The 14,365-nt window shown below is 43.4% G+C and overlaps 1 protein-coding gene across 1 annotated transcript in view; it reads left to right on the top strand.

Moving 5' to 3' along the window:
- The first annotated feature begins 5,949 nt into the window (after positions 1–5,949).
- UBR5 (ubiquitin protein ligase E3 component n-recognin 5) overlaps positions 5,950–14,365 on the top strand; it is a 132,954-nt gene continuing 124,538 nt past the window's right edge. The window contains 1 exon segment of the mRNA XM_025870932.2: positions 5,950–6,499. Coding sequence (XP_025726717.1) covers positions 6,438–6,499 — 62 coding nt within the window. The 5' untranslated portion in view covers positions 5,950–6,437.

Here is a 14,365-nt window from a genome sequence, read left to right as displayed (position 1 = left end):
GATATCCAATCATCCTGGCACGACTTATTGCAAACACCTTTCTTTCCCAACTGCCCTGAAGTGCCTATGGTGTTAAAGTTGTGTGTTTATTAACCTTTGGTCTGTGTCTGAGCTGTTTATTATTTCATTGATCTCTTTGTCTCTCCTATACATTTCTGCTTGGGTGGAGGAGCGGTGTCAGAATTTTGATTGAGATGATGCTAAATATATAGATTAGGCAGAATTTACAACTTCACCATATTAGTTGTACTAGCCCATGAGCATGCTACATTCCTCCATTTATTTAGATCATCTTTGACTTCTCTCAAAAATATTTTAAGTTTTCTGTGTAGGGGCACCTGGGTAGCTCAGTCAGTTAAGCATTAGACTCTCGATTTTGGCTCAGGTCAGGATCTTGGGGTTGTGAGATTGAGCCCCACATTGGGCTCTGCACTCAGGGTGGAGTCTGCTTGGGATTCTCTCTCTCCCTCTGCCCCTCCCCCTGCTTGCTCTCTCTAAAAATAAATAAAATATTTTAAAAAATAAAGTTTTCTGTGTAGAGGTTTTATACATATTTTATTGAATTTGCTCTTAGATATTAGATATTTTTAGTTTTTATATTAAGTGGTATTTTAAATATTTCATTTTCTAATTCTTTTTGGTTTATAAAAAAAGTTGATTTTTGGTGGACATTAACCCTATTTCTGGTTATTTTGCTAAACTTGCTTACTAATTCTAATTTTGTAGACATATTAAAATATGTCTTATGAAAATAATGATGCTTTTATATCTTATTTTCTAAAACCTATACATAGCTTTTTTTTTTTCTTAAAGATTTTATTTATTTGTCAGAGAGAGAGCACAGAAGCAGGCTCCCCACTGAGCAAGGAGCCTGATGTGGAACTCAATTCCAGGACCCTGGGATCATGACCTGAGCTGAAGGCGGATGCTTAACTGACTGAGCCACCCAGGTGTCCCATAAAACCTACATATCTTTTGAGGGATGAACAATTTTTATTTGGTTCAGATCAGGGGTCTATGAGTCCTGAAGACCTCTGTTCATTTGTTGGTTTTCTTCTCCGTGTTCTCCTTGGCTTGTTGGAGTGACTCCTCCATGTAGTGAATCTTGGTCCCATTCTACTTTTTGTCCTCCAGGGTGGCTGTCAACATCTGGTACTTCTGGCCAGCCTCATAAGTCAGGTGCCTCAAGTAGACAAACTTATGTGTGGGCTTCAGACACACAAATTTGAGGAGAAATAATCACTTGCTCTTTTTTGTTAAATATCTTGAGGTGCTCTAAAGTGGCCTAGCAATGCTTGATCTTGCAGGGTAGCATGCATCACACATTCTACCTGAAGATGTGCTTGGAGACCCAGAAATGGTAGGGACCACGGGATGAGTTGGTGTCTGTGTGCTTGTGGAAGAAGTCCAAAGCTTGGTACCTCTAATTAATTCTGTAGAAGTTGGCAGAAATGTTGTTATCCTTATAGTACATGACCACCACTTTCCACTACCTGCCTGGTCACTCTGGCCTCCAGGTGACCCTATAGATGGTATTAACCATTGATTACCAGGACTATCCCTCTGCTAACTTTCGCAGCTGCTTTGGAAAATTAACCCCTATGCTTTAAAATTGTTTTTCTTGTCTTATTGCACTAGCTAGAACCCTAGTGCAATATTGAAAAGTTGTGGTGAGAACAGACATTTCTTGTTTCCAGTGTTAGGGGGAAATCTGTCAACATTTTGCCATTGCAAAAGATGTTTTCTGTAGGGTTTTCAGAAATACCTTTTATCAAATTAAAGAAGTCTCCTTCTATTCATAGTTTACTAAGGAATTTTCTTCATGAATAGTTATACGATTTTATAACATTCTTTTTCTTACTCCTTTGGAATGATTTATTTCCTTCTTTCTGGTAATATGGTGAATTACATTTGTTGATTTCCATGTCAAATTACCCAACTTATTTATGATCTACTATTCTTACTATATCCTGTTGAATTTGTTTTGCTAATATTTTTTAATAGACTTTATTTTTTAGAGCAGTTTTAGGTTCACAGAAAAATTGAGAGGATGGTACAGAATTTCTCATATACTCGCTGCCTCCACCCATGTATAGTCTTGTCCATTATCAACATCCCTTACCAGAGTAGTCTGTTTGTTAAAACTTATGAATGTACACTGACACATCATTATCACCCAGGATTCATAGAGTACATTAGGATTCACTCTAGGTGTTGTACATTCTGTGGGGTTAGACAAATTTATAATGAAATGTGTCCATCATTAGAGCATCATACAGAGTAGTTTTACTACCTTAAAAATTTTTTGTGCTTTGCCTGTCCATCCCTCTCTCTACTAACCTCTGGCAAACACTGATCTTTTTACTGTCTCCACAGTTTTGCCTTTTCCAAAATGTCATATAGTTGGAATCATAGAGTGTGTAGCCTTTCAGATTGGCTTCTTTCACTTAGTAATATGCATTTAACATTCCTCCATATCTTTTCATGCTTGGTAGCTCATTTCTTTTTAGTGCTGAGTAATATCCCATTGTGCAGATATATAACAGTTTACTTATGCATTCACCTACTAAAGGACATCTTGGTTGCTTAAAAGTTTTGGCAACTATGAATAAAGCTTCTATAACACCCGTGTGCAGATTTTTGTGTGGACATAAATTTTCAAGTCCTTTGGGTAAATATCAAGAAGTATGATTACTGGATCGTTATGTTAAGAGTTGAGAAACCATCAAACTGTCTTCTAAGAGTGGCCATACCATTTTACATTCCCATTCCTGTCGCTGTACGTTTTTGCCAGCATTTGGTGTCCGTGTTTTGGATTTTTAAGCCTCATTGTTTTATGCAGTCAACTTTTACATACCTACATATTTTCTTCCCTTTTCATTCTTCTTCATACCTTTATGCCTCTCTGAGCTTATACTGGGGCATCATTTTCCTTCTGCTTAAAGAATACCCTTTAATATGGGTTGACTGTCAAAAAACTCCCTATTTCTTTTTCTTTCTCTTTCCTTCTTTTGGGAATGTCTTTTATTTCATTCTTTGGCCTTAGGAGTATGCTTTACCCACAAGTGGGGAAAGTGTAAAGTGTCAGAGAACTAACCCAGGAACAATCCTCAACCACTGAGGGATGGAGTTGATGGAATAGATACCTCCAGCTTCCTCCCCACTCATTGAGATAATTCTGAGGTGTGTCCCCCCCACAGTCTGTCAGATGGTCCCCAGTGGGATTGCATTCCAATTGCCCACAGTGTTAAAACATGCATCAGCCCATCTTTCATTAAGCTTCTTCCCATTCCTGTCTCATTTCTCCATTCATTTGTTTTCAAAGGGAGAATGAGTTCACATTATTAGAAGAGAACCCTCCGTCCTCCAGTCTTCTTTTCTAGGCTTGTATTGTACTTTGATACTTCAAAGAGGTTCTGCTTGAACACTGCTTATCTCCATTCTTTATCTGTATTCCCTCCTCCCCTGTCTTTGTGATGGGCTTGCACAACTCCATGCCTTTATTCTTGTTTTTCTCTTTGTAAAGTGTGACCCACCAAAGTGTTGGGGATCTAGAAGAGGAAAATTCTCCCTAACAAGTCAGCCTGGGACAACAAAAAGGTTGCAATTCCAAAATGGTCATCAAAGACCAGATGTTTAGTTCGAATGGGCTGCCTAGAGTGAGAAGACTGGCCTTCAACCAGGGGAGAAAGTCTCAGAACTTGGAAACTAGGAGTGGATAAGTCAAGGGAACAGGGTGGAAGCACAATGAAAAGATGAAGAAAAACAGATTTGGAAGAAAGAAGCAATGGATGGGTGTGGTGTGGAGTTTGTTTGGGGGCAAATATAAAATAAATAAGTTTAAGCTAGATATTCTATTTGCCCTGAACATTCTTTTTTTAAAGATTTTATTTATTTATTTGACAGAAAGAGACACGGTGAGAGAGGAAACACAAGCAGGGGGAGTGGGAGGAGAAGCAGGCTTCCCACGGAGCGGGTAGCCTGATGCGGGGCTCGATCCCAGGACCCTGGGATCATGACTTGAGCCGAAGGCAGACGCTTAACAACTGAGCCACCCAGGCACCCCTGCCCTGAACATTCTTGAAAGCTCGGTTTAAATGACTTTTCTTAATTGTCTTGGCTTGAATCACTTCCTCTGTTAACTTCCATAGCACTCTTACTGCATCTGTCATATCACATTTTTCCTATGGCTTTGAATAAACTGTTCCTTTTAAATTATTAACTAGATGGCAGCTGTAGTATAGTGGAAAGAGCAGTGTAATCAGAATTAGATGACCTGGGTTTCAGTCTCAGCTTCAACACCTACCTAAAGTGCTTGAGCCTCAGTGTTCTCATCTATATAATGGGGATTATATTAATTACCCCATAGGATGATTTGGGTATCAAAAGACACAGGTATATCAAGTGGTTCGTAGTGAGCACTGTTGAGCCTTACCTTTTACATTTACATTTACATTTACATTTACATTTACATTTACATTTACATTTACATTTACGTTACCTTACATTTGCTGAGCCTACTGAGTGTTATGAACTGCTCCAGGTGCTTGACAAACATTATCTTATTTAGACTTCACCATAACCCTATGTAGATCTGCAATTACGGAATATTTTACAAATGAGAAAAAAGACATTGTGATAGGCTAAATAATTTAATCAAGGTCACATAGTTAAGTAGCAGAAACAGGACAGAAATCCAGTTCTGTCTGGTTCTACAACCAGCAGTGTCCGTTGGTCTACCCTGCCTCCCTATGGCTTTGGAGGACTAAATACCAGCCTTGAAATCACTTTTTAGTCTAAACTGATCTGGGCCAATTTTGGAGCTGGTGACCTACAAAACTGTTCCATTATCTGTCTCAAGGGGGTACCTACTCCATCCTGATTTATAAATAAATGTTCATCTATTTTGCTCAGAAGAACTTCCTAAGCAAAAGTGTTTACATATGTAATGCATTAACAGAAGAAAAGAGATATTTAACATTAAGAACGTTTCCCAGGACCCCTGATTTAACAAACATCCACACAAACTGGAGAAGCAGCTTAGTTTTCACTCTTTGCCTTGAAAGGGGTACTTGGTTTTTTTGAAGGAGCCATGGAAGGCTTTGAGAAGAAAGCTATGAACTGGTTCCCTAGAAAAAAGTTCCTTAGAAAAAAGATCCATTCAAAAATTTGCCGTTTTGATCCCACTGATCATGAGTTGAAGAACGCCTTTGTAGAAGAGATATATCATCTTTCATTTAAAAGTAGTTAAAAAACCCCATGAATCATTTAAATCAGGAAATTAGTGGAAATTTCCACACTTGGTCTTTGTGCGGGTATATGATGGTGTTGCTGGGGACATGGGGGAGAGTAGGGTGATTAAAGAAGTTGCTGCAAAGTCAGCTCTCTGATCCTACTATAGGACCTTCTGGAAAGGTCCTTACATAACTACCTTACTTCTCCAATAAAAGGCTGTGTATTTCTCGCCCCTTAACTGATTTTGCACTTCCACTTTAAATATAACTGCGGATGAAGGGCAAGAAACAGCAACAAAAACCCCCTAAAGATCCGCAGAATAATTAGGGCTGCCCCAGGGAAATCAGAGCGAGAAGCGCAGGAGCCCCTCTTCCTTCCCACCTCCCCGGGGACACACACTTAGCCTCCCTCCCAGACTTCTTCCCCGCCCCAGCGGGCTCCCCTCCACCTCCTCCTTCCCTAACACGTGCTCTCCGGAACACTCACTCGGGAGCTATCCCACCCCCCGGGGGGGCTGGGCTCGGGGCCGAACGGACCAATCCGCACGCGCCTTACAGCGCCGTGGCCCGACAACGTTGAGCCGCCCAATCGAAAGGGCCTTACCGCCCGTTTCCCGGAGCCCCGCCCCCTCGCAGCCGTGCCCCCGCCCGCCGGTCTCCTCCCTCCTTCTCCTCCTCCCGTTCGCCCCTCCCCCGCCGCTCGGGAGCGGAGCCTGCGAGACGGAGAAACTGGGGCAGAAGTGAAGATGGCGGCGGCGGTGCTGGCGGCGGCGGCGGCTTCTCGCCAGTGACGCGCGGTGCGGGCTCATCTCCCTTCCCACCTCCCTAGTCCGGACCCCGTCCGCCGCCGGGACCACACCGTCCCCGCAGCCCGTCCCTCTCCTCCCTCCCCAGTCGCCCCCTCTCCCGACGCCCGGCCGCCGCTGGCGGCGGCGCGCCCCGGGTCCCGGCCTCGCACTCCTGCGCGCTGTCGCCGGGGGGAGCGGGTGGCGTGTTGATCCGCCTCTGCCCGCCCCGCCGGACCGCGGACACACGCCCGGCAGGGAGGCGGCGGCGGCCCCTGCGCATTTGCTTCCCTCCATTTGGGGACTGGGAGGCGGCGGCGGCGGCGGCAGCGGGTTTTGGGGAGGGGAAGGGGGTTCGGGGGGGGTGGGCGAGAGCGGGAGGGGGCCGTCCTCGGGAGGAGGACGAGAAGGAAGCACCATGACGTCCATCCATTTCGTGGTTCACCCGCTGCCGGGCACCGAGGACCAGCTCAATGACAGGTAATAGGGCCGGCGGGCGGGCGGGCGGGCGGGGGGAGGGGCGCCTCCCCTCCCCCACGGGGCCGCGCCGGGGCGGGCGCCCGTGTTTACGCGTCGGCCGGCAGGCCAGCGAGGGGGGGGCGTCCTCCCTGCCCCCAGCTAGGCCCCTTCCGGGGCAAACTTCTGGTCCCGGGGGTCCGGGGCTGCGGGGGGAGCGCGGTGTAGACGGTGTCCGTGGTGTAGACGGGAAAGCGCGCTGCAACCTCTTTCCTCTCCCCCCCCCCCCCGTCTCCCTCCGAGGAGCCGCGTTGAACTCGGCGGAGATGGGGGGGGAATCCGGCTCCCGGGGGGGGGGGCGGGCTGTAATTACCACCCGGCCCAGGCCCGAGGAATCCATATTAGTCAAAGTTGAATTGAGACAGACAATGCGGATGGGGGATGGTGGAGGTAAAAAGAGAGGGAAGAGGAGAAGCGGGGAGAGGGGCCCCGGGGTAGACCGGGCTCGCCCGGGCCCCCGGGAGCTTGTCCGGTGGGGTGGTCTGGACCTGCCAAGCCTGGAGATCCCAGGGGAGGGGGAGGCTGATTCCCGGCAGATCGTGTTGGGGGGGGGAAGCGCCATGATTATTGTTATTATTATTAAATTTGAGCTCCTGCAGTGAGGTTTGCCTGCCCGGGAGGGGATGAATTCAGGCGGGGGTGGGGAAGTGGATTGGATTCCCTTTGCTCTCCTTCCGAAACGGGGCTGGTAAGCTCCTTCTCCCAGCCTCTATGGTGGGAGCTTTTTTGTTTCCTTTTTTATTCTAATGATAGTGTTTTCCTGAGTTGTAATTTGACAGCTGAAAACCGTGCGTAGAGTCAAAGGAAAACTCTTACGTTTGCAGTTCGCAATGCTGCTTTCTTAACAAGCTGTAAATTTCTGGGATGGGTTTGCTATGGGCGGAGGAGGAATTATGATTTTTTTTTTTTGTCTTTAATAAGAAGGCTATTTTGGCTGTGGATTCCTCCCTTTGCCTCCTCCACCGTTCCCTGCCAGTTTAGGATATTGAATTGCAGGGCCGCATGCTCTCAGGGAACTAAGATAAAGCAGGAAAAGTTCCTTCACTGTTGCAAAACAGACTCGGAGAAGGTTGAGGGAGGCCTCCATTAAAGTAAGTCTTAGAATTTAGGACTCCGATCTACTAATGATGGGCTAAATATTTACAGGGCCAGAAAGTGGGGCATTTTCAGCCTCCCTCTCCCCCAATGATATAGTTGCTTTCTATTTCTTTTGATTATAAATGGCCATCGGGACCCAAGTTTGGAAGTTAGATACGATTTTTGCTAAGTGACCGGGTGACATAAGTTGCATGACGCCGTTTGTCATGCGCTTCCCGGAGGGAGGAAGAGGCCTAACTTGCTGCTAAGATATTGGCCTCGGTCTCCGAGTATCTTAACCGCCTCAGGTGGCGCGGACAGCTGCTCAATGCGAAAGCTGTCCGCTTAGTTTGTGGCAGTGAGTTCAGATTTGTCTAATCTTTGCTTTAGCTGTATTGTATTTAACATGTTCGTGAAACTTTTGAAATACTTTCTGAAAATATTGAAATAAGTTTTGTCATTTTAACATTTTGTTAGGTGATCCTTACTCTGATTTTTATTTCATTAGAGATAGAGATCTCTGAGACTTTTAACATAAGGTGTTTTTTTTTTTTTTTTTTTTGGTAAATTTTGGAACTAGGCTCTTGGTGAGGATAACTCTACCCATTCATAGAACCAAGTTAGTAGTGCTTGTTGTATAACTTAGAACTTAGAAAATTGCACCAGGCAGGAGAGAGGTGGCCATGTTTTCTATATTAGTCCTACTTTATATATACCAAGAATCCTGACTAGCTTACTCAATTGACTGTGGATGCCAAAACCTATTTTGCCAGTTGTCTTGAGCGCTTTGATTCATTTTTGAACATTCCTTTTACTTCAACTAGTCCTGGGAATTTACAAGAAATGTATCCTTTTTTAAGCTACCTTTTTTCATTCCTAATGTAAACAAGTAATCAGTGTTGGTTTTGATTCTTGTAGTGTCAGTGCACAATATTAAGGATATTTAAACCGTCTTGAGTTTTTATGAAACAAGTGGATCTGATTCATATTATAAAATGTGTGTATCGAGGTGGCAGATATTTGAGAAAATAGAAATACTGTAGGTAAAATTTTGGGGACATAGAGTTAAGCTGGTAGCAGTAAAGAATGGTCTGTTGAAATTTGTGAGGACAGCATTTGAGACAGCCATGCACCCTGTTTTGATGTAGCTGACTTATGGTGGAGCTGTTCTGTGTCTCCCCTTCAAAGGGAAAGATCCTTTTTGCATACCTCATTGCAGAGTTACAGGATCAACCTATTGCTGCATTACTTGACAAAAATCTGTGTATAAAACAGACTGGCTTTCTGGAGCCTTTTAAATGGAACAAGAAGCCTGGAATATTTTCATCTTCAGATAAAAACTTTACCAAGATTTAGTAAGTTTTGGTAATCGAAAAGGGTTGCCCCTATAGCTTGACTTTTATATGAGAAATGTGTCCGTGCCAGGAATGAAATGATAAATGATACTTTTGGATGAAAAGTGGTGTAAATAAGTAGACTTTATTCTTTACATGAAAAGCAGTAAGATTGGACAGGCAGTATGGTATTGCAAATAAATTGGTGAGTTAAAACATAGGGGGCCTCAAAACATCAATATTTTCTTCTCCAAATAAGTTTTCTTTTTAAAATAGCCACATCCTGTTAAAAGTCAGATATTTTGTTGAGTGTAATGGTGTGATGTCTCAAATATCTAAAATATACTCAGTATGAAAAGTTTGTGTTTTTTTTCCTTTGTGCTTTCAGACTTGCTAATTCCGTAATAATCTTTGTATATTGGGTTAAAATCTTTAATCATTGCCCTGGGAGACCAAATAATGAATGCAGTTGATGAATATAGGTGGGGGTGGTGGCCAGGGCAGAGGAGAGGAATTCAGAGAGCCTAGGATGTTGGTTGTGGCTTCCCAGAGTGATTAAAAGGTCCTTAGTGCTGAGTGGCTGGCCCTGTGCAAATATTCACTGTGTTGAATTGAAACTATCCCTGCTCAGATACTTTTGTGACCTTTTGATTTTCTTTCTAGTGAATTTCTTGAGTTAGTACTCTGTTCCTGCTTGAATCATTGTCTCAGAGAAACAGCAAAAGGATATCAAGAACATGGGAAGAGCTGGAAGTGCCTGCTCACTAAGATCTGGAAAGTGCCAAAGAAGTCCTGTAGACCAGTCTTTTCACTAATGAGTTGAAAAAAACAGGCCTGGAGCTTTGTGGAATTTATCCAGGGGTACACAGTGAGCTACTGACAGATGAGGTCCACATGATGGGCCCCCCCCCCCCCCCCCCCCGGTCCACGTCTCTTTCCACTGTTCCACATGGCCTATGTTCAGAGATATCGTTGCCTTTTGAGGCATGGCAGCCTTAGAGCAGCCACCTGTCTTAGAGTTTTGATTTCTTTTTCCCCTCACCTCCTCCTTCCACTTAGGCCTTTTGTCAGGGGCCTGACCCTCTTAACCCTTTCCTAGAACTGGCCTAGGAGAGGCCTTTTTAAGGTGATGTGGGTATGCCGTGACTTGTCCCTGGCCTGAATTATTCCTCACGGTGCAGGTTGGTTACAGTAGGAACCAGGTCTCACTGTTTGTCTATATGTGGAATTTTCCCATGAGCTTTGCTTTTTGGCATTGTAATGTGTTGTGCAGTCAAACAGTCTGGGTTGAGATTGTCATATCAAAAGGTTTTTTCTCTAAGGAGCTTCCCCTTTAGGTACTGTAAGGCTCCCAGGTAATATAATATGGAGAGGAGTTAGAAATTTGGGATATCTAAGTCTGGGTTTGTCTCAGTCCTGCTACTTACTATGTGCTGGTAGGCAAGTCACTTAACCACTTAGAGCCTTACTCCCTTGTCTCCCCCCTGCTCCCCCTCCCCATCTCTAAATCGGGCATAGTACCCATCTCAAGGTTGGTAGGGAACAACTGAGATAGTGGGTAGGAAAACACAAATAATATAATGTGGGTAATGTGGAAAATATGAAGAGATGGTTACTTTTGACTGCTTTTATGTGTTGTCTGATTTTCAAATCAAAAAGCAGGAAATCAAAGAGATTGCTCTAGACTATCCTTACCATTGAGTGCAGAATCCAGACAGTCTTAGATCAGTGGTTCTCAACTGGGTGCAGTTTTGTGTTGTGTGTGTCCCCCACCCCGGGTATATTTGGCAGTGTTTGGAGATACTTTTTTGATTGTCACAGCGGGAGCATTGCTACTGGCCTCTAGTGGATAGAGGCCAGGGAAGCTGCTAAACATCCTACAACGCATAGTACAGCTCCCACACGAAAAGAATTATCCTGTCCAAAATTCTAGTTGTGCTGGGGTTGAGAAACTCTGTCCTAGCTTATCTTGAATATATACAGATGTAAAAATAAATGTAAGTGACTTTTGTGAAGAAAAATTCCAGCAATATAAGTTGTTAGTTTCATAATGTGACTCTTTAACATTAAAATTATAAAGTCCGTTCCTTGGCAACACTAGCCACATTTCAAGTGCTCTGTAGCCCCATGTAGCTAGTGGCCACCATATAGGACAGTGCAGATAACATGTCAGTGTCGTCACTGAAAGTGCTGTTGGACAACAATGATGTAGAAAGTGCTTTTTTGCATAGGGCATGGCATTCAGTAAGTGGTCCTGATTTTTATTAGGAACTGTTGGGTTTTAAAGACTCAGGGATGATATCCTTGCCCTCTCAGTAGGCGCCTGAACACATGCCAGGGATTACATGGAACTGAACCAAGGTTGTGGTGGGTAGATGTTATAATAGTGGAAAGCTGCCTGAAATTTCAGTATGCTACACCAAAAAACACAAGTATTAGTCTGTGTGGGATAGAGCATCACATCACCAAGCCAGAGGGAAATCTCACTGATGATTGAGATTGTTACCTGAGCACAGTAATACTAGAGGACTGTACTGGAAAGGTACAGGCAAGTTTAACTGAAATGACTGAATGAAGCTGATTAAGGAAAGTCAGCTTAAAGACAGGGTATGAAATAGCCAAACAAAAAATTGAAAATCAAAACAAAGCATATCAGTTTTATAAATCAAGAAATCAGGGACTAAATTGTAGGCTTAGGAGTGAACACTTGTGAAGGAAGTTACGCTGTACACGGAAGTGCAACTAGGGATAATGGGGTGAATTTTAAGAAAGATAAGGATTTTTCCCTAGCAGTTAGGTTATTTAGGAACTGGTCTTTAAAGGAAAGTGGAATCACTGAAGGCTGCATCAAATTGCACTGCAGTAGGGGCGCCTGGCTGGCTCAGTCGGTGGAGCATGGGACAGTTGATCTCTGGATTAGAAGTTTGAGCCTCATGTTGGGTATAAGAGTACTTAAAAAAATAAAATCTTTAAAAAATAATTACACTTCAGTAGCTCCTATGGGGTGTAGGAATGGCTTTGTTTCTTGTCCAGAAGTAATTTGAACTAGTCCATTTATTGCTCTGTATCATCATCTGCATATAGAAACCCTACATTGTCTTTAAAAGAAGCACCAATCAAGTGATTTTTCTTAAATTGTGTGCATATTTAGTTTAAAAGTTCAATTCTTGTAGCATGCTTGTATTTCTAGTGGTGTTTAACCTGGTCTTCATCTATCAGAAATCCCTTGTTGTTTTCCTTAAGTGGTGATTGTGTTTTTCTTCTTACCAGGTGTTCTGATTATTGTATGTAGATGGAGAATAATTGAGGGGGAGTGAGTACTTTGATGCTGTGGACAGTGTGCTCTCCCCTTTCTGTGGTTGCTCTTCTGGGGGAGGTATAGGAACTACTTTTTCTCTGCCTCCTGCAGTTTCCGGCAAGGGATGAATCCAAATTACTGCCACATGTTCCTCCTGATTCCCTGTTAGGTTTCTGTCACTTCTGAAGGGATCCGGAACCAGGACCGGGTATCTTCCATTGGGCAGCTTGGCAGAGCATGGTCTGTAGGGCAGAGATGACATGTGGGCTGATTTTGCTGGCAGCAGCTGCTCATCTTTCTGCCACTTCGGAGAGCTGGAAGCTACTGAAGAATGTGCACAACACCTGCATCCAGAGACAGGAGTCATATGTGGTTAGCAGCCACCCCATACCATTCCAGAACGTTTCTGGTTTCACAAAACTCTTCTTGAGTGGAGGGGCTAGGGCAGTTGGTCTTTTTCTTTTCTTCTCTAGGGCCTCTTGATTCCTCAAAAGACTTTGTAAAAAGCTTTTTCTGCTTTCATGAAGATTTGATCATTCTTTCGTGAATTCTAGGACATTCTTGAGGGGTGATAGCATTGGTTTTTGGGCGTGGTATGTTTAAACCATTTGTTTTTTCTTTGGAATGGAGTTTTTCTGACAACACTGAATTTATAAGAGTAACATAACCTAACCAAATTGTAGTAAAAACATTTACTGTGGCTTTTCTGATTAAGAGGTTCTTTGATTTAAAGTAGTACTTCTTATAGTGTCTAAATGGACCACCATCATCAGGCGCACAAAAGCTTAAGGATTACTGTATAAAAGGCTCTTGTTCACATTCCTTTTATTACAATTAAAATAATTGATGACAGCAGATAGAGCTGTGCTTGCCAGGGCCTCACTGGCCCCAGACTTCCTCTCCCCCTTAGACTACAGGTTCTATATAGGCTGTTGGCTTGAGAATAGAGTATTTTCCTGCTCCTCGAAGCTAGAGTAATTTTTGTTTTTTCTACAAATGAGATTTTAAAAGTTTGAGTAAAGTTCCATAAATATTAGGTCCTCCCTAGAACTCTTAAGACACTGAGAGGGTAGCTTTTTAATAACACACGTCAGTACTCATAGGGTTACAGTCCAGCTGGGGGAGTGAAGCTGATCCAGACCACTAGCAAACTTTGAAAGACTGGTGCAAGAGGTAGTGGAGTTTAGCCTGTACAAATATTTGCCATGTGTTGCCAGCACAGAGTTGGAAAACTGTGTTAGATTCGTTTTCCTTATTCAGTAAACGTTTGTGTGCTTCTCACCCGCAAACATTGTGCTAACCCAGCAGTGGGTTTCACTTGTTGCACTAACTGTGATTCACCTGTTGCACCAACCCTTTCTGGAACTTTGGGTTGAGAGGCAGTTGGAACATTTTCTGCCTCGTTGGGCAAGTTTGGAGAATAGTGAGGTGATAGATTAGTGGGCCCAGGGAGCAGCATCAGGTGGGTGTGCCATGTTTTTTTTTAACTTTTTTTTAAAGGATTTTTTAAATTTATTTGCGAGAGAGAGAATGAGAGATAGAGAGCATGAGAGGAAGGAGGATCAGAGGGAGAAGCAGACTCCCCGCCGAGCTGGGAGCCTGATGTGGGACTTGATCCTGGGACTCCAGGACCATGACCTGAGCTGAAGGCAGTTGCTTAACCAACTGAGCCACCCAGGCGCCCTTTTTTTAACTGTTTACTTTGAAATGATTATAGACTCACAAGTAGTTGCAAAAATAGTGCAGAGGGCCTGTGTCCCCATAATCTGGCTTACCCTAATGGTAACATCTTGATTTTACCAAGTATTTTTGATATCTTTGCAAAGTGCTAGAGATTTAAAGGAGCATTTCCCCATATGCATTTTTTGAAAATTGCTTATTTCTCTGCTAAGATAACATAGATTAGAAGACACAGATTTAGAGAAGACTTGGTATTCTTAGACGAGTTTGAATTGATGAGATATATTCTAGGTAGTGAGTAAGTTTTTAGTCATTCGGTCTTTGACATGATGGTGAGTGGAATCTAAATTGGGGGCAGTCAGTGGTCAGGGATTTGTTTTTTTTTTGTATCTGACGCTAATTGGCTATGTGACCATGAGTCAGTGGTACAACTATTATTTG

The sequence above is a fragment of the Callorhinus ursinus genome, unplaced genomic scaffold, assembly GCF_003265705.2.
Source record: "Callorhinus ursinus isolate GAN/ISIS: 27379988/994484 unplaced genomic scaffold, GSC_fseal_2.0 scaffold5, whole genome shotgun sequence".
Lineage (NCBI taxonomy): Eukaryota > Metazoa > Chordata > Mammalia > Carnivora > Otariidae > Callorhinus > Callorhinus ursinus.
This window is presented reverse-complemented; position numbering and strand designations above follow the sequence as displayed.